The 27692-nt window shown below is 42.5% G+C and overlaps 1 protein-coding gene across 1 annotated transcript; it reads right to left on the bottom strand.

Annotated features, from left to right (window-relative positions):
* Positions 1-6610: 6610 nt before the first annotated feature.
* On the bottom strand, positions 6611-27199 carry CACNG5 (calcium voltage-gated channel auxiliary subunit gamma 5). Its single transcript, XM_042452726.1, has 6 exons — positions 27181-27199; positions 23843-24081; positions 21259-21345; positions 13898-14038; positions 11333-11478; positions 6611-8179 (listed from the first exon to the last, which is right to left on the bottom strand). Exons 2-6 carry the CDS (start codon positions 24048-24050, stop codon positions 7922-7924), a joined length of 840 nt encoding a protein of 279 aa, XP_042308660.1. The 5' UTR covers positions 24051-24081; positions 27181-27199; the 3' UTR covers positions 6611-7921.
* Between the last annotated feature and the right edge of the window lie 493 nt (positions 27200-27692).

The raw sequence follows: 27692 nt of genomic DNA, 5'->3' as shown, positions 1-27692 counted from the left end.
CTGAGCCATGAATATCAATAACAGCAGAGGATGACATTATCAATCGGTTACTCAGCTGGACAATGCACTATTAACAAAGCACCAAGTAATACCACAGAGCAAGTCTTTTGGGGTATGATTTAGTGGTAACATTGGTACAAAAGACATTACTAAGGATTCTGTATGGTGTGATAAGGGAGGAGGTCCGTGGATCTGTGTGTGTGTATGATAGCATGAGTTACTGCTCCAAGTGACACCAACTGTAGTGATGCCACTGCTCTTTGTTAATAATTTTTGCCTTCTTAATCTCACTCTGATATTGCTGGACACATGTCTTGGCTTTCATTTAAGAAATGGCATGAAGAAGGCCCCCAGGTTCTATCCTTGCCATTTCCAGGTAAAGCTAAGAATGGCCTCATTGGAAACTTACTGCTCTAAAAGGACTAATAGTCTGACTCAGTAACAAGGTTCCATTGTTCTTAGAATGAATGAGTGGAGCACTAAATCCAACATATTGCTGCTGAGCTCTTATAGGAGCATACACGGTTCCTGGGCCAGGAATTGTCAAACCTATTGTCTACTCTGATTCACACACACAAAAAAATCCTGTATGCAAGAGGATTTCATAGGGCTCTGGCACCTGTGTGCATTCAACTAGACTTCAACAAGGCTGAGGAAGTATAACTGGATGACTCACACCAGGGGAGGGCACCATGTGTACCTCCAAGTACTGCAGCTCCCATCATCCCTCACCATTGGCCATTCTGGCTAGGGCTGGTAGGAGCAGCAGTTCTTTAAAATACATTGTTCAAGCCTGCTATATACAGAGATGTATTGCAATAGCATTAAAAAGAACAGGTTAAAATGAGAAGAAGTAAAAAACTGTGGTAGTTTCCAGGGCTTCTCATTAATAGATATTTCTGTATTTTGAGGACCACACATTTCCTTATTATTAACATTCAGTTCCTTTCTTTCTCCCCACCACCACTCCCTGAGTGCCAGCTGGCAACAGGTTTTAACAATAATGCTGATGTATAATAGATTGTTCTGCTAGCTGCCAGATAAGCAACTACCATTACTAACCACATTTAAAATTGTCTTTAAAAGAAGATAATCACAGGGGAAAGCAAAAAAATACACTGCAGGATACTTGGCAGTAGCCCTTTGGGAGGAACCAAGAACAAGCAACAGCACTGATCATCACCTCTCTTCTAGCGTGGCTGCTGGTGTCCAAACGTAGAAAGAGCAGGATCTCTTTAAGAAAAGAGAGCAGGACTTGCCCATCCAACATTAGCCAGGCAGGTCACCAGGTCAGCCCGGTGTTTCTCATTTTTTTGTCTCCCAAATAATTTTGGACTTCAATTCCCAGAAGCCCCAGCCATAATGACCAATGACCAGAGGTTCTGGGAGCTGAGGTCTAAACCAACTAGCAAGCCAAAGCTGGAGCAACACTCTAATCCTATGCCACAGTGAGATGCTTTGCATCCCTTTTGACGTTATAGTAATAATAATAATAATAATAATAATAATAATAATATTTATTTGTATACCGCCCTCTGGCAAACCAATCCAGGCGGTTAACAACAGTAAAATATAAAATATGACAATTAAAAACACTTTATCCCTCCCCCCCTTAAGACAGTATTAAACAGTATAACATATTAAAACACAATGTCAATGCATAAAAACAACAATTAAAAACTAAAAACCCTGATATCCCTCTGTTGATCCTCGACCATCACTAAGATGGGGCCACGGGAGGAATGAGGGAATCAGGAACCTGGGCCGGGATGGTTAATCTGGAAAGGCCTGCCGGAAGAGATCCGTCTTGACCGCTTTTTTAAAGCTGTCTAATGATGTTATCTGACGGATCTCATCCGGCAGGTCATTCCAGAGTTTGGGGGCGACAGCAGAGAACGCCCTCTGGGAGGTCGCCACAAGCCTAGATTTTAGAGGCTGTAGTAAGTTCCTCCCAGAGGACCGGAGAGCGCGGGGAGGATTGTACGGGAGGAGGCGGTCCCTAAGATAGCTTGGACCCAAGCCATTTAGGGCTTTAAAGGTGATAACAACCTGCTCTCTTGATCCCTGTCCCTCGTGGTTAGCGGCCCAGGGGGGACCGGCGGTAACATCATTGTTACGCCGGATAATTAATACATCTTTGAGGGATGGGCGATTTCCATCGGATCTTAAATTGGCCATTGTAAAACCGATCCTAAAGAAGCCCTCCCTCGACCCCCTGGTGCATAATAATTATCGGCCTATTTCGCTGCTACCATTTTTGGGAAAGGTGATCGAGAGGGCGGTTGCGATCCAGCTTCAGGCGGTCTTGGATGAAACGGATTATCTGGACCCATTTCAAACTGGCTTCCGGGCGGGTTACGGGGTTGAGACGGCCATGGTCGCCCTGGTCGATGATCTCCGTCTGAGCGTCGACAGGGGAAGCGTGTCCCTGTTGGTGCTCTTGGACATCTCAGCGGCTTTCGATACCATAGACCATGGTATCCTTCTGGGACGCCTGGCAGAGGTGGGGATCGGGGGCACTGCGCTCCAGTGGTTCCGCTCCTACCTCTCCGGGAGGTCCCAGATGGTGCAGCTGGGAGACGTGTGCTCCGACGAGAGGCCCCTAAAAACTGGGGTCCCTCAAGGAGCTATTCTGTCTCCCATGCTATTTAACATTTACATGAAACCGCTGGGAGAGATCATCCGGAGACATGGGGCGCGGGGTTATCAGTACGCTGATGACACCCAAATCATCTTCTCTATGTCTCCGACTGATGCAGTGACTGGGGATGGCGTCTCCCCTCTCGTGGCCTGTCTAGAGTCAGTAATGGGCTGGATGAGGGAAAACCGATTCAAATTGAATCCAGAGAAAACGGAGGTACTAGTGATAGGTTCTCCTGGTCCAGGAATGGCGGTGGTTCCACCTGTCCTGAACGGGGTCACGCTCCCTGTGAAGGACTCCGTGCGCAGTCTGGGGGTGCTTCTTGACTCGTCGCTTCACCTGACTGCTCAGGTGAATGCGACGGTCAAGAGCACCTGTTATCAGCTCCGGCTGATTCGCCAGCTACGCCCATACCTGGCCCAGAGGGACCTAGAAACGGTTGTACATGCTCTGGTAACTTCGAGATTGGATTTCTGCAATGTACTCTACATGGGGCAACCCTTATACCAAACTCGGAAGCTGCAAATGGTGCAGAATATGGCGGCCCGGCTGGTCACTGGCGCTCCCAGGGCCAGCCATATAACACCGGTTTTAAAAGGCCTCCATTGGCTGCCCATTCGCTTCCGAGCTCAATATAAGGTGTTGGTGATTACCTATAAAGCCCTAAATGGCTTGGGCCCAGGACACCTAAAGGACCGCCTCTCTCCGTACATTCCGCCTCGCACCCTCAGAACATCTGGGCAGCAGCTACTGAAGGTGCCTGGGGCTAGATTAGCCTCCACATCTCGGAGGACATTCTCCATAGCTGCCCCAGCCCTTTGGAACGCGCTGCCCACAGAGCTCCGCTCGTCTACTACCCTGGCCCAATTTAGGAAGGACCTTAAGACCTTCCTATTCCAACAGGCATTCCCCAAATAAAAATCCTGTGGGCCTCCCTCCTCTTCCGTGGCTGAGAGGTTGGGCTATGGGGCTTTTTTGCTTGTTGTTGATTTTATTGTTTCTGTATTTTAATCTTGTATTTGTGTGTTTTAACCTGATGTAAGCCGCCCTGATCGAAGGAAGGGCGGCATATAAATAAAATTTTTATTATTATTATTATTTATAACCAACACCTTGTACTGGGCCCGGAAGCTGATAGGCAGCCAGTGGAGGGACCTCAAAACCGGAGTAATGTGGTCCCTCCTAGATGTTCCTGAGACAAGCCTGGCTGCCATATTTTGAACCAGCTGTAATTTCCGAGTCAAGCACAGGGGTAGCCCCATGTAGAGTGCATTACAGAAGTCAAGGCGTGAGGTTACCAGCGCGTGCACAACCGTCTCAAGATCCCTTACTTCCAGAAAAGGGCGCAGCTGGCGTATCAGCCGAAGCTGATAACAGGCACTCCTGACCGTCGCATTTACCTGATTTGTCATCAGGAGCGACGAGTCAAGGAGCACCCCCAGACTGCGAACACAGTCGCTGGAGGAGAGTGTGACCCCATCCAGGACTGGAGGTTGCAACCCAATTCTTGGTTTCGGGGCGGCTACCATGAGCACCTCCGTCTTGTCTGGATTCAGTTTCAATCTGTTTTTCCTCATCCAGCCCATTACCGCCTGAAGACATTCATTGAGAGAAGAGATGCCATCGGAATTCGAGGCCGACGAACGAGATACAGAGAAATAGATTTGGGTGTCATCAGCGTACTAATTACTAATGCTAAACTTGTACCTAAATTAGCACATGCAAAGTGGGCATCTAATTTGCATTTTATAAATTAGCATATATTATTTCTAAACATGAGCATGTTCATAGCTTATAACATGTGATATTTCCTTTATGAGGGAGACACATACATGCCCAATTTGCCTCTTTCATCCAAAGTAATTGGATGTTTTCATTTATTTCAGGGGTTATTTTTTCTGATAAATTAACTGAGCAATAAAAATATTCCTTTATTCCTCTCCTTCCAGCATAAGGAGGATTTGAACTGACAGTAGGTAATGGTTTACTTAAATAGCAGGGAACGTCTTTCCCAGAAACTGGAGTCCTCCAGTGGACTGGATGAAGAAAGAGACTAAGGGCATATTCAAGATGATTGGAAAGACCAGAAATTCCTAGAATTTGTTCCGGTTCTTTCCAATATTATTTGGGAGATGCATTTATGTTTTGTTTGTCCCAGAATATTTTCTGTCAACTCCCAGTATGATTAGAGACATTTTATACCCAGTATAAAATTGGAAAGACCAAGAACAAACTCTAGGATGTTTTTTTAACAGTCTGGATGCTCAGTAAGAAGATATTCCTACTCTGCTTGCTACTTTAGATTGATGACTGCAGGGGGCTGGGAGGGAAGGAAGGAAGACAAGTGACACTTAGGTGTTCACACAGGCTATTATTAACCCCTGAACTGAATCTGCAATGGAACTCCATGTCATTACTAGACTTCTCAGCTTCTTTCCAAACCGCAAGCTTATCTGCCTCCTACATGCTGTGTCTTCACTTACTCCTGAACAACAGAATAGCCTCCCAATGTCATGAACCCCTATATGTCCTCCAAATGGATAGTATTCATTTTAATCTACACATGCATCTCTCCATGGGAGGCTGATAAGAAGCAAGCATTTGGCCAGATGGGAGGCATAACAGCTCAAAAGAAAACAGCTTACCTTAAAATACACCACATTCTATTATTTTCTCGTTCTGGCTAGCAAACCAACCTGCAAGGCACATGCATTTTAAGATTAATGTTACCAAAGCAAAAATATATTGATGTGGCTGTATCTTTTCTGAAAATCAAGTCAAATGTAGCATTGTTTCAATTACAGAGCTCTGGATGTTAGTGTTTTTTTTTAAGTGTGAAGCATTACGTGTTACATTGAAGAGTGTCATGTTACTATAATTCAAAGACATAGCCGTGCTAGCCTAGAGCGTCCACTCCATCCCATGCATTTGAGAAAGTAGACTCAGGTCTAGGAAAGCTCATGCTACCAGCCTTCCTTTCCCCCCCCCATTAGTCTCAAAGGTGTGATAAGACCCCTTTACATACTGAAGTTACTATCATGTTACTTAATAGTTCTTGGTTTTACAAAAATGTAGTCATGAAGATTAAAATAGTATTTTTTTTTCAAAATGATCTCTGCAAATCTGTCAGATTTAGAAATAACAAGTAAAAGTTACTCTTTACACTCAAAGAAGAATGACTGAAAAAAAGGTTGAAACAAAAAATACTGTTACACTAAAAACATGGACTGCCAAAATCTTATATGGTACTCATGACATACATGTTTTCTACTCAGTGTACTTACATCCATATTTTAGATATCATAAGATGACATTTTTAAAATAAAAAAAAAATGCTTATTCAATTACCTGAAATTTGAAATTAGAATTCTGGAAGCTGAGCATTTATGATGGCCAGATGTATTCCATTATTGCATAAACATCTAACATATATCATCAATTGATATATCTATGAGAAGGTAAATATTATGTGTATTGCATGTATAGTTAGAATATGTCCAAGTACATATGTGTACATCTAGATATGATATTCAGTGAGAACAACATCATTGTTGCCAAAGCCCAAATGTTTTTGATTCTTTAATGTGTTAAAAAAATAAAATAAAACAATGACAAACATTATTAATAGGCTGTGAACAGATCAGAAGGCAGTATTTGTTCATAACTCAAGAAAACAAAACAAAAAAGAGTTATCAGTAATGATTTGTACAGCAATATTTTTCAAAGCAGTGAAAGTTCGGCAGACTAGTCTGTGTGCGTTTCTTTGTGTGTATGTAGATAGATGGTAGGTAGATAGATAGATCCATGAAATCCACTGGTAATCTTGCTCAGCCTCAGGGGAAGACAATAGCAAACCTCTGCTGAACTAATCTTGCCAAGAAAGCCCCATGCTAGGTTTGCCTTAGGGTTGCTGGAAATGACTTGAAGGCACACAACACACACAAAGATAGGTAGGTAGGTAGAAGATAGATAGATAGATAGATAGATAGATAGATAGATAGATAGATAGATACTGTAGATAGGGATACAAATACATACACAGAATGCATTTCTCTTAACAATCTAGTTATTCTTCAAACAGGTTATTATATACACATGATACAACATAAATATGAGCCTTTCTTTTCTGCATACTTTACTTACAAAGAGAAGAGCTGAATGCTACATGACTACTCAATCCTCTGGGTTAGAAATTGAACAACACAAGCAGTTCTGTCAGAAAGTAAATTGTCCAAAAGAAGGGAAACCATAAAATTAACAAAAAGTCATGCCACAGAATTTGGGCTTGATTTTGGAGGGATATAAATGATCATAAACTCTGCTCAGTCAGATATGAATGGGGCAATTGAGATGTTGGTCTACATGACATGAGCAAAATGGATTTTAACTCATTTTTATAGTATCAAATCTATATTATTTTGAATGTGATATCAGGAGAGAGAAAAATAATTTATACAAGCAGAGCACCAGGCACTTTATTTCAAGAAATTGCACTTGCAGTGCCAGAAGGTTTGACCTAATTGCAAAACTGCCAAATTGGAAGGAGGCCTAGCAGAATCAGGCTGGAAAGTGATTATTGGGGAGAGTTAATTGTCTGCTTCCCAGTGCAAACCCCAGACTTATTTGATAATGCAATATAGATGAGAGGAAGTATTCTTACATTGCAATCCCATACCCACTGAACTGACAGTAAATTCCACTGAATGCAATGGGATTTACATCTAAGTAGACATGTACAAGATTGTGCTGTTCAACGAAGACATATTGGCTTGAAATGTGGTAACCAAAAATTCATTAAAAACAAATGGCATTAAATGATTCAACCTGCAGTTTTCTAAAGGTTATGCACTAGGAATTTATATCTACTCATTCTAGTAATATGTTTTACATTAAAAGGATACTAATCCACAAACCTTTGTTGCCTATCACAGGATACTTATTTGGTTCCTGCTACTAGTGTCTTTCTGTTTTCAAGCTTTCATTGGGAATGATCCTGTCTCTCTTCCATACCCACTATCTCTCTCTCCCTCCAAGAGATCTGGGTGTACGGACCAGCTGCAGGATCAAAATGCTCAGTCTTTTACCAGATCTGCATGTGTGCACTGTTAGGAGAATACCATCCCTTCCCCCACATCTCTAGGTAATAATATCATTCACTAAATGTATAAACAGAGAGGGGCTGTCCTATACAAGTGGTTGTTTTAACAAAAAGTACAAATTCAGGACCTAACGGTCTCTGCCGATTTTTCATTCCTAAACGGTAAGGTTGTCTCTTGTCCTTCAACAAGGAGAGGAAGACATCTGGTCATAATCAGGACATTTCAGCAGAGCAGGGTAATTACTGTTCATTTGGAGGGAAGCATCACTTGAGATGTCTGAAGGACTGCGTCCACGGACCCAAGCATCTGGGTGGAGGAACTGGCCGGAGTAGTCAGAGCAGTTGCTGAGCCGTGGGCGGTAGAAGCCAGGATGAGGCCTGTACATCTCTTCAGCAGTGTATCTCTTCATGAATAGGTAGACAGACATGACACCTGCACTCTGAAGAAGAGAGAGGACAAACCCTATGATCATGTCTGTTGAAGAGACTGCAACTGTCATTAGTAATGGGGACAACACACTAGTTTCAAACATGGCAACTGGCCATGATATATCTCCTCTCAACCTGATTTCCATCTCCAGCATAGCGCCATGCTCGCATGAGGGAGTGAGCACATCTATACTGGGTCTGTAGGGCAGAGGTGTTGGGTGGTTTTTTGTTTTTGTTTGTTTTTTGGTGGAGAGGTGTTTGGGAGATTTTTGCAGCTATCTATCCATCAGAAATGCATTTTACTTCAAACATGGAGTTGTTGTGACTAAATTCCTTGGCTAGAATCCTGTTGGTGCTTTATGCACAGATATATTCCCCTGCAGAAACACTTGGACATTTTTGACTGATGCAGAACATTTGCATTCAGTTGGAAGTTTTAGAAACAGAGTTGCGAATGCAGTGCCATTGTGCATACAGATGCACAATTTCCATGGATAGACAGTATTTCAGTGATACACCTCAGCCATTGCTCATCTATGTATATTTCCACATTGCATATGATTGGTTGCACATTTGTCATCTTGTTTCACTTGTACAATGTTGCTACTAACACAAGGGTTGCACAGAGCAAGTCATGTACAGTGGGCCCTTAGTATCCACTGGGGTTTGGTTCCAGGGCCCCCTTGGATGCACAGGTGTCATTAAATACAATGGTGTAGTAAAATGTGCCTCTTATATAAAATGGCAAAATCAAGTTTTGCTTTTGGGAATTTATACTTTTTGAAAAATATGTTCAAGCTGCGGATGCTTGAATCTATGGACAAAGAATCCATGGCTACAGAAGTTCAACTGTATTAACTCTGCATGCAGGGATCTATGCTATACATAAATGTAGGATCTCAGCGCTTGATCCCACAGGTTATTGTCAACTACTACTGCCTCAGCTATGCCTGGCAAGTGGATATTCCATGGCAGGTAAATCAATCTGGACTGAACAACCCTAATCTGACCTTCAGGAACCGATAATAGGTAAGGTAAAGGTATTCTCCATTGACAAGACAGTCAAGTGGTGTCCGACCATAAGGGACAGTGCTCATCTCCGTTACTAAGCTGAAGAGCCAGCGTTGTCAGAGACTACTCTGTGATCATGTGGCTGGCATGATTGCACAGAATGCTGTTTACCTTCTCACCAAAGTGGTACCTATGTATCTACTTGCATTTGCATGCTTTCCAACTGCTAGGCTGGCAGAAACTGACTCTAGTGACAGGAGCTCCCCCCGTCACGTGGCTTCTGGGCCTCTAACTGCCAACCTGCCAATCTTGCAATCAACAGTCAGAGTCTTAACCACTTGAGCCACCGCGTTGCTTTCGAACCTAGAATGGGAGGGCATTTTTCTTACTCTGTCTCTACCTTATCAAAGCATTCAAATGTTTCTTAGAATGTTATTCATTCATTCATTTGTTTTATATGCCACCTTTCTCCCAAATTGGACCCAAGGTGGCTCACAAAAGAGGCTTAAAAATAACAACCATAAAACAATATAAATTTCAAAGCACAATTAAAACACTACATTAGTATTAAAAGTTTTTAAAAAATAAAGTAAAACCCTTAAAAACACTAAGCTAATAATATAAAACCATGAAAAACCTATCAAAGCAACACTCCAGTAAGAAGCCTCTCTGGGCACAATTATGTACTAAAAGCCTGCCTGAAAAGAAAGGTTTTTGTCTGCTGGCAAAAGGAAGCCATCCTTAGAAGGCAAAACGATGCCCCACAGGAGTTGTCAGAAACGACTGGCACAACTATATTGATAGATATTAGTTGAGTCTTAGCACTGGTGCAAGGGACGACAGCACTGAGGTCTGCAGATTATATAAATCACTTCTTCAATTATATGGTACATCACAGAAATGTGATGGAGGCTTCTGCTCTGATTTCTTTTTGCTGAACTAAGCATAACTAAGGGGAGCTTTGAGGTTTTACATGTGACATAAAGGTAGTGAGCATACAAGCTACCAATCTACTGTAAGACAAAATCATTATCAGCAAAAGCTCTGGCTTCTCAGTAGACCAGGCAGTGGTGAAATGCATCAAGTCTGGACAACAAGAAATCCAAGCAGGATGTTCTTAAAATGTACTTTTATGGACTGTAAGCTTGCCTGCATCGCCCTGCACGTACCAAGTTAAGCTCCTGGCAAAAAGCAGTCACTCCTGGGCCTGCATGCATAAGTAAGCAAATGCTCCTTGTAGGAGGACATGCTCAAAATACATCCTCAATATACTAAGTGTCATTTCCCAAACCTGGCAATACAGTTATGCCTTTTGCCAGAGTAATGAAGGTTCTGCCACACGCACTCCTTTGTGATTTAAATGTAATTTCAGAAAGCAATTCATTTGCAATTGGGCAGAAAAACAATCCATCAAGATCAAGCTACTTCATATTTTGGCCTGACAAGCCTGTTCTTGTAGGTTTTGCAATTTTGTGATGCATGAAGGTGCAGCAAGGAGCCAATAGCTGCTCAGCTTCAGGAATGCTTGCTGCTCCACCACTCTGCTCATGCAAAATGTTCAAGGCATTCTTGAGAGTTTGGGTGGATCAGAATAAAAGTTAGCAACAGTGTACAGTAAGTGAGGAGTGGGACTTGAGTGAACTTCAAGCAGAGGAACAAACTAGCCCAATCCATTTCTGCTTTTATACACACACACACCCCCCCGGTTTTCCTTGCCCAAATGTAATCTGTTTGTTCCCTCGTTTGGTTCAATAAACTATAGACTCTTGACCATTATTCTGCAAAAGAAACTCCATTACAGTACTTTCAAAGAAGCTTCCAGAAGAAACAGGAATGAACCAGAGGTTCAAGTTGGCCATGTAGTCCAATCCCTCCCCCAATTTTTCCAAGATCTGATTCTTCTCAGTGAACTGAGAAATTGTGATACACAGACATCCAGACAGTTGCCCATCTACAAAAGATAGCATTACAATATAATCTCAATGGGTTAGATGTAGCTTCTCTTCTACCAGCAGGAGCATTTCTTGGGCAGAATACTCCTGCCAGTGCAGGGAGAGGTGCATTTTAAAATATAAATCCCCCCCTCCGTTCTGATGCTGTTAGCCCCTCCTCTGTTCTGGACAGGCAGTCCAAGCAATCATAAGCAAACTTACCTCTGTCAGGAGGAAAGAGATAGCAGAAAAAGCAAAGGACCATCCATATTTATACGTGAAATAAGTCTCAGAGTCCTTGGTTCTGTTGAGCATCTCATCATTGATACTGGAGATGTACAAGACAAGGCCCACAACCAGAGATAATCCTGAGAAAGAAGAGACCTCAGGGTCAGAGATGGGGTGGAAATCGCTCTTGCAGAGAATGAAGGCATCATCCTAAAGCAAGGTGGGGAACTGGGGCTCTTCAGGTGTTGTTCCATCACCTGTGACCTTTGGTTGCTGGGGACTGATGGGAGTTGTAGTCCAACAACACTTGCAAGGCTACAGGTTTACCCTCCATGTTCTTAGAGGGCACATGAAGGACATAAGCAGGAGGGAAAGCATGAGCCATTATAGTGCAGTGGCATCAGTAGTCATTCATGGAGAAATGAGCTCCCTGCACTGAATTAAGCAAAAGATTTATATTCTTAGGCACAAATCTTTTGAACTTCAAGTCCTCAGTGTAAGTAAAAGCTTTTAAGCTCTGCAGTCATATTTCGTTGTTTAATATCCCCTTAATGCTATGAATAAAACATGGGTTTCTCCTCACACAGGAAAACATGTTCACATCTAAGTTTCAGATCTCCTCCATCAACTCAAGTCCATCATCAGAAAACACAATGACCGTTGTGCAAGAGTTTAAAGAAACCAGGTCTAGAGCTGTGTGGAGCTGAGGTGGCCCTGTTTAACCTTAACCAAGTATTTTACTGGTTGTTTTCAACCATCACAGGATGCCATATTTATTATGGAGTGATCTCCTCCTAGAAGCTGTTTAAAATTCAAACCTGGTGTTGGTGGGGCAACACTGAAAGTCCCACCAAAGGAAAAATATGTTATGCAGAAGTTAAAAGATTTAAATTTGAAAAGGCTAGGTAAACTGATAAAAGTCTAGGTAAACTCTGATTTGAGTGGGGGAACTTTGCAAAGAGGAAGGTATACAGTACTGGTATGTAATGTGTAATTTTTATGTTTTCTATGTTTATTAATGTATGTGCTTTTATATGCTTAATAAAATTTATTTTTTAAAAATTAAAAAATTAAAAGTCTAGGTAAACATAAAGATGGTGCCAAAAGACAGTAATATGGGTGCTGAGTGAGCCTCTCTAGAGATGGTGCTCTATAACTGGGATGCTATCAATAAAGAAGCCCTTTTTCTACTAGCCATCCACTTAATCTTGTCTAAGTGCCCTAAAAGCACTAGATCCCATCTGATCTTGGAACCTAAGTAGGGTCAGCCCTAGATAGTACTCAGGTGGGAGACCATCAATGAATACCAGGTGCTGTAGATTATATTTCAAAGGAACAAACTGATAGAAGTGGTTTTGCCAGTATTTCTTGTTTGTATTCCTTGCCTAGGAAACTGCCTAGGAAATTCATGGGGTCACCATAAGTCAAAAGGTGACTTGAAGATGTGCACACACACACAGAGGCACACTTGGGAGTTTATCACATGGGAGGAATTTCTCTTAATTTCGAATGAAAAGAAAGTGGGGCCAGAACGCATTCACATGAATTCGCTAATTTAGCAAATTTATGTGAATTCGAATTGCATTCGAACTGACTTACCATTGCCCGAAAATAGCTTGCCATTGCCCGAAATTGTATGTGATCACCTCTCACGCAATAATGTGAAACCCCATGATTGCATTCGGACTGACTTCCTATTGCCCGAAATTGCATGTGGTAGTCTATCAGGCAATAACATTAAACCCCATGATTGCATTCAGATTGCCATTGGATTATACTTCCAATTTCCCTTGTCTGATAAACTCCTTGGAAGATGATATTAGATGATATTAGAGTCCAGTTAGGGATAAATGGTGAAATGGAAGGTGCTGTGGATGGGACATGGGCACAGCTTGGGAAGTTACATTTAAGCAGAATGGGATATAATGACATACTGAAATCACCCAAGTGGCAAACCGTATGGTGTGCAGCTCTGTGTATGGTTCAGTCATCAAGCATGGATGTTCTAGCATCCAATATGGCCATGGTGGAAAAGATGGCTTCCTGAAAAATGCTTGCCAGTTCCTGGGTCAGCATCATAGAAACTGGCACTCATATAGAGGTATGACTGAATAAAGGCTCTTCCTCAGGGAGCACCATGACCAATGATTTTCAAGGGGTGCACTGACATCCACCCTCATAAATTGGGGGGGGGGGGTTAAACTTTGAGTTGGGTAAGAATCAGAAACAATTACGGGCTCAGGACTGTTCATGGTGATTGAAGGTTTTGAACCTGTATATTCCCAATTCTCATGTGATACTCTAATCACTACAACCACACTATATTTGTGGTGATTTAATAGCACTATTGAGACTAATGCAAAATTATGGCATCCTATTTGACCAGCATTAGACATATTATCATAATACATGGCAAAGTCAAAATCTGCCAAACACATGATATACTAATTGGTGTACATCCTTTCTTCTCAGATATGTGCAGAAGTGTTGACTTCAAATTCAGTGTAAGGAGATAGGAAATGTAGACAATTAAAAAAATGCTACCATCTTAAAACTCACCAGACAAAATGAAGAAGATTCCAGACACAAATGCCAGGATGGTTCTGTGGGGCCTAATATGTCCAATGTTGCTCAGAATGAATCCAATAAACATGAAAAAGAGGCTGACTAGTGGGAATGGGGTGGCAGAACGAATCATCTCTGTTGAAAGAAATAAGGGAGAAAAAGTGAGTGCTTCCCAGTAGGAAATGAACCAATAACACAGTAAGTAGCAAAAACATTTTCTGCACATACAATTTATTGATCTTTGGGGGATCTTTGGTCTTTCTTCCTGTTTTGTTTTAATTGTGCATGCGCTGTTGCTCTCACAGAAACACAGCCAAAAATACAGAGAAAGACTGCCTATGCCCTATTTTCCATGGCTTTTACCATCAGTTTTCTTATTCTGTTTTTGTTAGCACAAAAGGATTTTATAGTCTGAGACATTAGAGTCCATCAAGAAAACTCAGGCTATTGCCACACTACAGAAATAAAGCAGTTTTACACCACTGCCATGACTCAGTGCTGTGGATCTTTTGCATCTGATCTTTTGAGGATCCCTGGTGGTTCAGTGGTTAAATGCCAGTACTGCAGCTGCTAACTCCAGCCAGGGGCTCAGGGTCATCTCAGCCTTGCAACCTTCCAAGGTTGCTAAAATAAGTACCTAGTTTGTTGGGGTCAATAAGTTGACTGTTGTAAACGGCTTAGAGACTGCTTCGTGTGGTATGAAATGGTATATAAAGGAAGTTGCTATTGCTATGGAATTCTTGGATTTGTAGTTTTGCAAGCTATTTAGCCTTCCATCTTAGATGCTCTGGTGCCCCACCAAACTACAAATCTGAGGATTTCACAGCATTGAGCCATGGATGTTAAAGTGATGCCAGAGTGCTTTATTTCTGTAGTGTGGCAGCACCATAAGCCCAGTCCTGTGGCCACTAAGAAACACAGGCAGGAATGTAGGCAAGGTTGGTTCAAAACATTTTGCTGCTTAAAGCAAAGGGCAAAGTGGAATGCCTCCCATCACATTTATCCAGAAACTGGCTAGACAGCCAGAAGGATCAGAAGCCAAGACTTACACTGTGCATGTGGAGCATTCCGCTGGCCTATCCCTCCTGCCCCCATAGATGATAGCTTCCCAGTGCTGGTGTGTTTCTCCATGGCAAATGAGCCAGAAGAAGAGAAAAGCTGTCACTTTCCTGACTCTCTGGTGAGTACATTAGAGTATGCTGGCTGGAGGCAGAGTCATAAAGCTGGAAGGATGGAAGGGCCATCTTTTCCACTCCTTGCCATGCAGGAATACACAACCAAAACACTTCTAGAAAACAGGCATCCAACCTGTTGAAAGGTGTCCAAAGAAGAAGAGTCTACCAAGGCAATTTATTCCACTGTGAAACAGCTCCTACTAGTGAAGAGTTCTTTCTTATGTTTAGTTAATCTCCTCTGCAGAGATTGAGAAGGGACTTAAGCAGAATGACATGCTGAAATAATCCATAACAGGGGAGGGGAAGGGGTGTTGCCCTGGGGCCCAGACCATAATCTTTCCTTTTGTATGGTTTCAGTGCAACATTATATTAATTCTTTTTAAAATCACCTTCCCAAGCAGTCTGGCCTTAGCTGCCAAAATCCTAAAGTCAGAGCAGGAAAAAAGGAGGCATCTCCCATGGGTGCATTGAGCAAGGGTTTGAATCTGCATTCTCATGAGATGTGGGAGGATGGAGATGTGGCAGTTTTGTAAGCCAGAGTTTTTTACTCTCTTTACTCTGACAACAATGGTTTAGGCCACCAAACAAAATCCAAACCCATTCTAAAGGAAAGGCACTGCCCATGCCACCTTCCACCCTACACACACAAGCCAGGTAGCATATCAGCATAGGATTGTAGCTTAATATACAGTTGCTGAGATCCTCCATTGGGATTTCATAGCAGAAATTCCCACAGGGAGAATTACATGTTGCTTGCATTATGAGTTGCTTTTCTTTAATGGCAATCCTGCACAATAACAGGATGCACAACTGGATGTGCAAAGAAAGGTACAACTGAATATCGAAAAGGAGCACTGTCACCAATTTCAGTAGGGTCAAATGGATACGCATCAGCTGAGAACACACAGCTGCAGATACAATGGTACCTTATGCATAGTTCCCTCAGCTTGGGATTGAATATGGAAGCTGTGTACTAGGCAAGTATATCCAGTCACTTCTATAGGGGAGCTTACTCACACATAAGGCACTGACTGGTTTCTGACATATATTTTCGTGTAATATCATTGGATGAACATTCAGTCACTTATGCCCAAAGTGTCAGCCCTATGGAAATTTGGTTCATTGCACTAGCAAATATTTGAATTTAATATTTAATGTAGTATTTGTATGCATTAGTATTTAATAGGCTATGGCATTTTGACCTTTACCACATCCCTCTGGGAAAGGTAAAATGCCAACCACTGTTCAGGAGAGGGGGGAGCAATCTTTGGCAGAGGAACCACTATATTCTAACCCCCTTTTTGTCCTTTAAAAACATACACATCCTCTAATTGGCTCCCATTAGATGGCTAATAACTATGAGAGAGGAAATAACCAGGGCTGGACCATTTATTTATTTATTTATTTTATTTTATTTTATTTTATTTTGCCTAAGGTAAGACAGGGTTTTTAATCTGACAGAGGTGTTTATCATATGGAAGTTTTTGCAGCTCTGATCCGAAGCCACTGCGAATCCAATGATGCGAATTCACATGATAATGTGATGTATTATCACACATGATCGCTGTCTATGGGACGTCGTTCCGAGGCGCTTCCGCAGTCAATCCAAAGTGACTCCTCATTTTGGTGAATTCGGTAACAAGCGAATTCACAAAAATTGCTTCTAAGCTCACTTTGATTTCACTCCAAATTGGTCTGGTGTGGAATGCAACTTTGCTTCCATCCTGGTACACCCCCCCCAAACCTTCAAGATCCCACATTTCCCATGATGCAGCACTGCAATTTTGCTCCATCTGATGCCAAGGGGGAAATGCCGCTGGGGAAAGGGCAGAGAGCTACTCGGGAATGAATCCACGATTTAAAGTGGACAGAGCTGGGGGTGGGCAGTGGGTGCTGGTTTGAATGCAAAAACGGACTCCAAAGCCCATAGAAAAGCCTGCTGGTTAGGATGAAAAAACGGACTCCAAAGCCCATAGAAACGGCTGCTGGTTAGGATGAAAAAACGGACTCCAAATCCCATATAAAGAGTGCTGGATGTTTCAGGGAGGAATGGAGGACTGTAAAAAGGGTGCGTTTGGATGATGCTGGCAGGGTTTGGGGGGCTGGCAAGGATGGCACATTTGGATGTTTCAGGGAGGAATGGAGGACTGTCCAGGAGGGCATATTTGGATGATGCTGGCAGGGTTTGGAGGCTGGCAAGGATGGCACATTCAGATGTTTCAGGGGGAATAAAATAGAAGGGAAGAGGAAACATGAAGCTGCCATTCATGTGACACTGAAACCAGGACGTGGCCTCCTTCTTCACCCCAGAAGTGCAAAGGTTCTCGATGCATTCAGACACCCACTGAGCATGCATAAGGGTGCCGATTCGAATCGTTGAATCCGCATGGTATGTACCAGTGTTACCACACTGGTACAATGTGCACTCACTCCGCTTTGACCCTGTAATTACCACAATTTCGTTCTTCATGTGTGATAGTTCATCACGTGAATTGCCTTGGATTCAAAGTGACTCTGTTACGGAAGCGCTTAGGTTTAGAGTTCCAGTCTCATGTGTGATAAACACCATATATAAAACATGCTTCAACCCCCTCTGACCTCCATCAAGGCCAAACTTCACCCTTACAGAACTTTGTGCAGAACTTTGAAAAAATCCCATTTGCACTACATCACCTAGAATTCCCCAGCCAGCATGGCTAAAGGCTCTCTTCACAGGTGGATATGGAGAGATATGGGACATATCTACAGAGACCATTTAAACGTCATGATACCCTGTCTTCATGACACAAGGCTGAAGCCCCAATTCAAGTTGAGACTGTCTTCACAGCATAAGACCAGTTCCTCACCCAATCCGCCCAATCCCTGCCTTAAAATGGATTAAGAAGACTAACCTTTTCCTCTGGATTTTCCAGGAAAATCTGGTGGACTTTGTAGCAACACCGGATGGCTATTATTATTATTATTATTATTATTATTATTATTATTATTATGCTTTATTTATATAGTGCTGTAGATATTTACACACACATCCTACTGTGTCACCCAGCACCTCCACTAATGGTGCAAATCACTTGCTCTGAGGTCACAACAGTGCATCTCGCCATGCGATCAACACTGGACACTTCCTGGTGACCGCAGAGGGAGCAACTTGCATCAGTGGTGGTACCATGGCACACATATACTCAGCAGCCCAGTGCTGCTAGGGTCTGAGGAGGTAATGGGAGAATTTGAGGCAGCTTTGGGGCCACATAATGGGGGGAAATTGGGGCGGCATTGTACAAGATACTCTGAAAACAGCCCAGAATATTCTGTCCAGTGTAGAAATGTCTATAGTCCTAAAAAGTAACTTTTTAGTACCCTGTTGCTGTCAGAACATCAGTAGGGAAACATATGCAATGGTGGATCTAAGACTATCACAAAGGACTTCTCTCCTCCTTCCCTCCCTTCCTCAGTGGTCCTGGAGGGGACAGGCTCCTGGGATGCCCTACAAGGGGCAATAGGACTGCAGCATAAGGATAGTGCAATGAAATATCAGTGCCTGCAAAATATTTATTCATTTCTCTGTTCTTCTATGTGAGCATCAAATATAAAACTACCTTTTCCAGAAATAGAGACATGGGTTGCTATAGCAACAGAAGAAGCTTTCTGAGTGTGAGAAGGAAAAAAATGTAGAATAGCTTGCCTGTGTCAGTTCTCCTAAAAATTATTTCAAATATTTGTGCCTAACTAAAGATTTTAGAAACATGAGAGGGAGAGTTTGAGTTTTTAAAAACTGTTTGAGCAGATTGTCTTTGACAGTAAAATGTCAAATATTTAGACAATTCCAAAAGGTTTTACACCCATCAACATTGAAAAAATTATAATATAGGTGTGAAGTGTGTGTGTGTGTGTGTGTTATATAAGATTAAAAAAATTCCAGTCCAAAAATGTATGGCTGTGTATGCTTTCCACTCTATTATTAACAGGAGCTAGACGATTAAAGAATTTGGATTAGAATTATACAGAATTTGGAGAAATTGTGAAGTCGAAGGCTTTCATGGCCTTTGGAGAAATTACTTTTTTTAATTGCAGCTCCCAGAATATTCCATGCTTGTTGTGGCATACTGGAAGCTGTAGTCCAAAAAAGTAAAATTCCCAGGCTGTGGCACCATGGGGCCAAAGCAAAAATTCTGCCCCCTCTCCTTCTGTACCAGTGTCCAAACATCCTTGCACGCCCACTTGGGTATTCCAATCTCAGAACGTCATTTTGCAGTTTAAATGGATATAGAATCTTTTCTCCATTTGAATGGGTCAAAGCCTGAAAGACTAATCCCTGATATACTAATCCAGAAACTTTCCATGCTCTTTTACTGCAATATACCTTACATGGGCTGCCTTGGAAGATGTTCTGAAAGATTCAGCTGACAGGGAATGCTCACTTGCTAATTAGCTTACTTGCTGTTCACCGCTATGATCTTTGGAATAGCGGTATATAAATAAAACAAATTATTATTATTATTATTATTCTAACAGGTACCAGGAGGAATGTACATATTCCATTTTTTCCTCCGCCCATTTTCCCTCCGGAGGGAGCCCACAGCAACCAAACCATGCGGGCTCCCTCCACTCCAAAAAAGGACCCACTAAAACTGGGTTCTTTTGGGTGCGTGTGGGCACCGCCATTAGTGTGCCATTAGCACACTGTGTTGCATCAATGACACAAGAGCGGCACCCCGACATGCACACACAGTGCCGTGCTTGCATCATCATTGCGGCTTCTGTGTGGACAAGAGGCAGCCATGATGACACCGCCACTCTGTATTAGGGTTCGGGAGGGTGGGGTTGCTGTGCACTCCCGAACTCTAATTTTGGCCCGAGGACGGCACTTCCCGCCCGTCTGTCTTGGGCCTAAGTTTAAAAGAGCATAATTTCACAATCTACTTTGCTACTCAAATTGTGGAGGACTGAAGCAATGCCACACTTTGTACTTTAGTAGTAAGCAAAGCCTCAGTTTAGGAAGAGGACTACTGGAAGGACTGCCCATTTCTCCCCATTTTTCCAATCTGTTTTTGGATTGAAATTGTTTTTTTTTTAAATGCAATCAAGATTTCATGCAATCTTGAGCTGCTTTTGGAGAAAACAACAAGCCAATCAAACAAAACAGCCCTCCTCATCCCTGCTTCAAAGTATGGATGCAGCCTCTCATTCAAAGGTAACTATTTTGTTTTATCTCTTTCCTACTTAGTGTACATGCTGGCCAGAATATTCCAGGAGCAGCCCAGAGTATTTTGGTCCCAGAGCTGACTCGACATCCTGCCATTACATGAGGCACTCTGTTGTGATGCTGGGTGGCTGTTCATACATATGTCCTGCTGTACTGCCCACTGCTGATGCACATCACTCACTCTGAGGTCCAAACAAAGTGCCCAGCATCGCTCAGATGGCTGAGCAACTTGTTCTGACTTCAGAATGTGTGAACCTTACCACACAGGGGCTCCACAGAATGGGATGAGAACGGAATGGAAGAGGCTGGGAATGAGTGGGGAACGAGTGGGGGATGCATTTTACTGCACACAGAAGTCCCTCATTAATTCCGTTTCCTTCCCATCCCAAAGAACGCAAATTTTGAGAACTGTTCAGAACAATTGTCAAAAATTGCCTCTTCTGGGACGGATTGGGAATGGAAGGATAGGAAATAAAATGAGTGAGGGACTTCTGCGTGCAGTAAAATGCGTCCCGCACTTGTTCCGTTTCCTTCCTGACTCCTTTTGGACCGTTCTCATCCCGTGCCAGGAGCCCTGTGCGGTAAGGTCCAGTGATGCACGGCAGTGGCAGAGATGCCAGGTGGCACAACAGAGGATTTTATAACTGTTGCACATTGTAAACAGCCACCTAGCATCACAAGAGATGGCTCTGGATCTTCTGGGAAGATCTGGAAAAAATGTGAGTCTTTAAAATATGTTTTAAGAGGATATACAGTGGGTTCAGTGCCAAACTGACTGGATGTCATTCAGACTGTTAGCACCAGAGCCAGGAATTGGACCATATGTCATCAAGACTCCTTAACATGCTAATGGGGGGGAGGACATTTTATTTGGCCCATACAGAAAGGGCCCTATTCTGAGAAAATCAAAACTTAGAGGCACACATGGATGCATTTAAAAATCTCCCTCCCTGGCGCACACAACAGAAACTACATACTTAAAACATTGACTGTTGATTCAGATGTCATCTGGACATTCATTGGCATGACATACTCAATGGTGAAACATCTTCCGCGTTCTTCACCTGCAAGGGGAGAAGCCAGGTTTTATTGTTTCTTGGGAAACTTGATTGCTTTAATTAGATAAACAAATTTCATTTGCTTCAAGCACTTTTAATCAATAACTTACATCCATTATTGATTTTCTTAGTTCCTAAATGTTTCAAAGATGAAATCAAGCAGGATGCCATTCACACAAGTAAGGACTGAGGTGGGTACCTAAACTTGATTGGGACTCTGGAAATAGAGTGTGGATGCTTTATCCTTTGGGCCCTTCCCTCCCTTAAAGTATGGACCAAGACTGCAAGGAGGAGGGAAAGAAAAGTACTTCTCCTTTTCTTGACATGGGTCCCAATCAAGATTAGGCTTCTCTGTACCCACTGTTCACTTTTTAAAAATCTTTAAAATTGTTTATTGTACAAACTGAATTGCCCTAAAAACAGAGGCTTTAAAACATCATAAGTAAAAAAGAAGAAAGAGGGATATTATACATTGCTTTAGCTGGAGGGTGAGAATCAGTTGGATCTCCAGATGTTGTTAGATGAAAATTTCCAGGACTGCTAACCAACACAGTCAATGGTGAGAAATGATGGGAGCTGCAGTCCAACATCTGGATGTCTTCATGATTCCCTCCCCTGCTTTAGCTGATTGTATACACTGTTTAGACAAATATAAGTTCCATTGATACAGTATAACTATATAGAAATCTTAACTATTTTGATAGTATATAACTAAAAGCCTATGGATTAAATCAGGTGTTGGAAACTGCGGCTCTACAACTTCCATAAATCCTAGTCAGCATAGTCAGTGCTGAGGATCATATGAGGTACAGTTCAAAATAGCATCTGGAGGGCTACAGTAATCCGTATCTGGACTAAACATAAAATAGCTGTTTGTTTGTGGTTTGGTTTTGATTATATATAATGAATGGAGGGGTGTGGAAAGTGGGAGGAAGGTCAGGATTGTTTCATCTCTGCTCCTACACTTGTTAAGGCTCAGTGGTTTTCAACTTGAACATTGACAATAAGCAGTGGAAACAGGTGAACATTGGGCTCTTTCAAGGACCTGGCAACCCCGTCACATCCATTCTGGCAGCTCACCCCTCAGTCTGTTACATCTGTTTATTTGAAAGGGATTCTCACTGTGCTTAATGGAGCAGACTGAAGCCTAAAATGTCAGAAAACTGATTTGGGTTTTAATGGCCAGATTGACGTTGCATTCACATTAGCCTTGGCTACAACTCCATGATATTTGCTCCGGCTGTACTTTCATAAATAAATAGATTTGGACAAAGTTAAAAGAGATCTCCACTGCTCTGTCATCCAAAGGAAAGTAACCCTATAAAACAAGTGACTGGTGGGGGGGGGGGATCATGCATGCCTCCAGATGTTCTTGGACTGCCAGTCTCATCAGAATAATGGTGAGAAATGCTGGGACCTGCAGACCATCTATATCTGGAAGGCTGCATGATTCCTATCCTGGATTTAAAAATTCCTCGAACATCTCACTCTTCACAGGAAGGGAGAAGGAAACTCTATTATTTCAACACTAAATGAGAAAAACGATTTGTGAAACAAGCAGGAGATGAATACAAAAGTACTGTTCCAGATAAAAATTACACTTTTTTTTAAATTAACATGAACTAAACCTCCTCAGGAAATCTGAGGTGGACTGGTGAGGTCATTTTCTCATGTCATGAATTAAAAAAACAACAACAGGTGTGAGATTCTATGAGGAAAATATAGTATCACATGAAAAATTCAAAGTGGGATAAATGTGTTGTTGCAAATTTTGTGTGTCAGCCATTGTAGTTAGTGTTGAACTGAGACAGGCTATTCAAATTCAAGTCCCTGCTAACTCTGAAACTTTTTGGGTGATCTTGAGCCTACTACACAGGATTGTTGTCAGGATAAAACAGGGAGGATGACAGCTATATATACCAACCTAAACTTAAATGGAGGAAATGAAAGATATAAATGTTAACTGATAAATAAAATAATAAAACAATGTCTTTCAGCTGGTGATGTGAAGTACAAAGAGGAGCTCCCTCTTCCTCAGAGCAGGTCATTGGAGAAGTAGCCAGAGATGTGCTCCCGCTTGGACATGTTACTTCCTCACATGCTATTCCACACAGCAAACCCTGATCTAGACTGATCTAATGCCAATCACAGTTATCTAGCTTGCTTGACTACTTATCCTTACCACATAGATGTGCTACATCAGTTGACATACAGACTTGCATGTGTGAATCAACCTAAATGACTCCCAGGACAGGGTACACAAGTCTTTCCCTCTCTTTAAAATGGACCAAACAAAGGACATTAATGTTTTTGTTTTGTGAGTCCATCTACTTACCTAGCTAGATAGCTATTTAGCTATCTACACTTAGTGATATGAAAACAGCCACTGTTTATATATTTTGTCTTAATCTGTCATTAGAAAGATCTGCTAGCATGATTAACCAATGTTCAATGAGCAGAGGCATGGGAAAATCCAGATTTCATTTGATTTGAAGCACCATACCAGCCAAAAAGCAAACTCTCCAGAGGCCAGAATGCAGAGACATCTTGACTTCTGTGCTCTGGTTTTGGGGCAAGATGATCCCTTCTTCTAGGTACAACCAGTAGTCAGTGCTCACAGCAATTCCCAGCAGCCCCAATCCACAGACAGCAAACACACTGCTGAGCAGAGTCAGGGCCTTCCTGCCACAAGTGCTCATTCCCAAAAGCATCAGGGTCCAGTAAGAGAACAGAAGAGAACTCCTGGGTGGAGAAGAGGGAGAGAGAAAAAAAGAGAAATTTGTTAGCAGAGAATATGGTCACTGTTAATGCTGTTAGCCAAAGCTCCATCTGTTCCCTTTCCCTTCTGTACATGCATCACTGGGGTAGCAGCACAAAAAGACCCTGATAAACTGAAAACAGAAATAGCTCCAACGCTGTGGCTGCATCTGCACTGCAGAATTAATGCAGCTTGACACCATTTTAACTGTCATGGCTCAAAGGCTATGGAATCCTAGGATTTGCAGTGTTTGGGAACCAGAGTTCTCTGAAAGAGAAGGCTCAGAAAACTACAAAATCCCAGAATTCCATAGCTTACTCATAATTTCAGAGAGACACAAATATGGAGCTATACTCTGTCTGAGAGACTGTGCAGGCCATCAGGGTTTTCAGACCTTTTCTCCAGGGAGAAAACTAGATGTTCATACAAAATCAGATCACCAACATTCATACTAGATCTGAATGCCCACTGCCTTAGGCTCTGAAAAATCTCTCCTCAGCAGATTCTTGATATGATAGGGAAGATGTGGGGCTCAGCACCGCAGTGCAATTAAGTCCAGCAAATTATGATGTTTTTGGTAGTGTTTTGCGTCCTATCATTTAGCTTCCAGACAATTATCCCCTTGTTGGCATTAGTTCAAAGACAAGCACAAAATGATTGCAAGCTCGGACATGTGTAACGTGCAGTCTGTGAACTGCTTCCCTGTCCTTCCTTCCTCTGCCAGTACGCATAATTCTCTCCCTAGAAGGAACTGGCCATGTACACTCCGGGAGAAATAATTTTCATGATATCATCTACGTTATTTATGAAGCACCAAAAAAATTACGGTAGGTGCTGTACAAAGGACATCTTATGGATGGCTCTCTGCAATCGGACCACAATCTGCCTTAGAACATAAAAGTTCCAAACGTCTTGTTCATCCAGAAAATTTGAAATTAAAATTGATGCTGACACAATGCCAAGGTCACCACAGATCAGAAATCACTTTCTTGGAATAAATACCCTGGTCTCAAAGTTTTGAAAAGTAGCGCCTTCCTCTGGATAAAATGTCTCTGAATAAAAACACTCACAGAACTGGAGAGTTAGTTAGGTATAGCAGTGGTGTGTAAAGCAACAAGATAGCTAATAGGTAAAAATCTGGTAATCTGTTACCAAGAAGGGAAGGCTGAATGGAGTACCTGCAAAACATGGTACCTCTTTATCTTCCCATTGGCTCTTCTAGGGGTCAGCTGTTGGCAACTCACTTGACATTTGGTTGCACCAAGGTGACCCAGTAACAATCTAAAAGCAACAGTTTATGGGGAGGGCAAACTACAAATCCCAGGTTTCCATAGCATTGAATGATTACTGTCAAAGCAAACTGCATTAATTCTGGAGTGTTGCAGCAGTCTAGGGATGCTTGAAAAAGCATTGTCAGTTGAGGAGAGTATCACAGTCAATCTACATGAGCAATTTTCAACCTACTGTACTTCTGTGAGCATAATCAAGGGGTCTCTTTGGAAAGATCAGACAGGGTGGATGTTCCCTGTTCACACAGTCTTGTGCTTGGCAGAAGCTGGTTTGCCTTTGCCGCCTGAGAATGCACCTTGCACTGTCACAGAATCCTGTGCGACATGTTGGGATTCCTCTATTTTCTCAACTAGAGAAATTATCCTTTCATCTCCACATTGAGGAGTAAATCTATTTTTGCAGCAGAGCTTCAGTCAGTAACTGAAGTCTGCATGGGAAAGAGAGCAAAAGCAATCAGCTTCAGCAGGGGAAGGTATAGGTGCTGTGATGAATCAGCTGCTATGGTGAGTGGCAACAGAAAATGAACATGGATGCATATCATGAGATTACCCAGGCAAAGATGGTTTTCTTTGCCACATAGAGAGTGCCAGGATATAGGAGAAGAGATTTGTAGAACCTGAGATATTTCAAGAGACCCATATTCAGAATTAGAGGCTACTTCAGAAGGGTGTTGCTCAGCTAGGGTTGCCATAACTGTCAACCTCCAAACTGGGACAAATGTAAAAAAATGTAGGACAAATGTAGGACAAAATTTAGCCCGAAATGTAGGGCATATTTTTAGAATGGAGGACACACGAAAACATTTAATAATTTAAAAAAGTATTAATATAGACTCATATTTCTTAGGCATACTCAAAATGGAGGACATTTTGGCATTATTCCTAGAAAGATGGCAGAAATGTACTTCCATTTCTGGCCAAACACCCCCCCCCAATTCCAAAACACACACAACAGCACATTTGGGCATTGAACATAGCTTTATTGAACATGGCCTCTTGCATATTTCAGAGGCTTATTCCATAACTAAACCCTTTGGGTTTAACACTGAACATGGGTTAACATGGCTATGCATATTTAACATGCCAAGGTGGTTTAACAAGAAGTGGATTTGCCCTCGGTTTCAGGTTTCTTACCCCAACTGTACTTCTCAGAAGTGTGTACTTAGTCAAGGGACTTTGGTTTTTCTTCACTGCACATGAGTTTGTAAAAATCAGAGCAACTTACATTGGCCATGCCACAGAAACTTGCTGATATCAATATCACCACCATCATCATCATCATCATCATCATCATCATCATTAATAATAAATTAATAATAATTTCCTTTATTTATATACTGCTATTCCAACAGCAAGTAAGCTAATTAACAAGTAAGCTAATTTGCCCCCAACAGTCTGGGTACTCATTTTAGCGACCTCAGAAGGATGCAAGCCTGAGTCGAGCTTGGGCCCTTTTGCTGGTCTTGAACTCGCAATGTTGTGGTTTTGAGTGAATGGCTGCAGTACAGGCATTTAACCACTGCGCCACCAGGGCTCCACTGTCACAACAAGGCAGACTTGTTAGCATTAAAAGCACCAAAAATATACAGAAAACGCACTTTGGAAAGTCACACTGTCTCGGCTTCAGAAAGAGTGAGCGCAGGCCTCAGAAGCTGATTGATATCAATATCACCACCATCATCATCATCATCACTATCATTGTTAAAAGAAGGCAGACCTGTTAGCATTAAAACCACAAAAAATGCACAGAAAATGCATTTTAGGAAAAAAAAACCTTAGGAAATGGGCACCCACCTCTTCCTCCTCCTTTTCCTCCTCCTCCTCTTTCTCCTGCTACTCTTCCTCCTGATCTTCCTCTTCTTCCTCATCCTCCTCGTCCTCCTCCTGCTACTCTTCCTCCTCCTCCTCTTCTTCCTCCTCCTCCACCTCCTCCTGCTACACTTCCTCCTCCTCCTCCGCTGGCCGCTGCTGTCTCGCTGGGCCTGGGCCGGCCCACGTGGGGACCAAATAGAGGAGCTCCTCCTCTTGAGGCTGGCTGGCCAATGGGGGCAGACTGGAGCTACAACAGCCCCGCCCCCTGCCAGCAGCCATTGGCCACCCAGCCTCTGGAGGAGGAACTCCTCCTGCTTAGCCCTGCAAGAGTGCGCAGGGCAAGTGGAAGTGCTGGCCGGTGGCAAAGGCCGCAGCAGTGGTGGTGGTGGCAGCAGCGGCAGCATGCTACACACAGTGCACAGCGCACCGCGCAATGGCTGCAAGAGCGGCTACCCAGAGCAGCAGCCGCAGCAGCAGCCATAACTACCCGCAGC

The sequence above is a fragment of the Sceloporus undulatus genome, chromosome 2, assembly GCF_019175285.1.
Source record: "Sceloporus undulatus isolate JIND9_A2432 ecotype Alabama chromosome 2, SceUnd_v1.1, whole genome shotgun sequence".
Lineage (NCBI taxonomy): Eukaryota > Metazoa > Chordata > Lepidosauria > Squamata > Phrynosomatidae > Sceloporus > Sceloporus undulatus.
The sequence above is the reverse complement of the archived record's forward strand: the minus strand, read 5'-3'. Positions and strand labels throughout refer to the sequence as shown.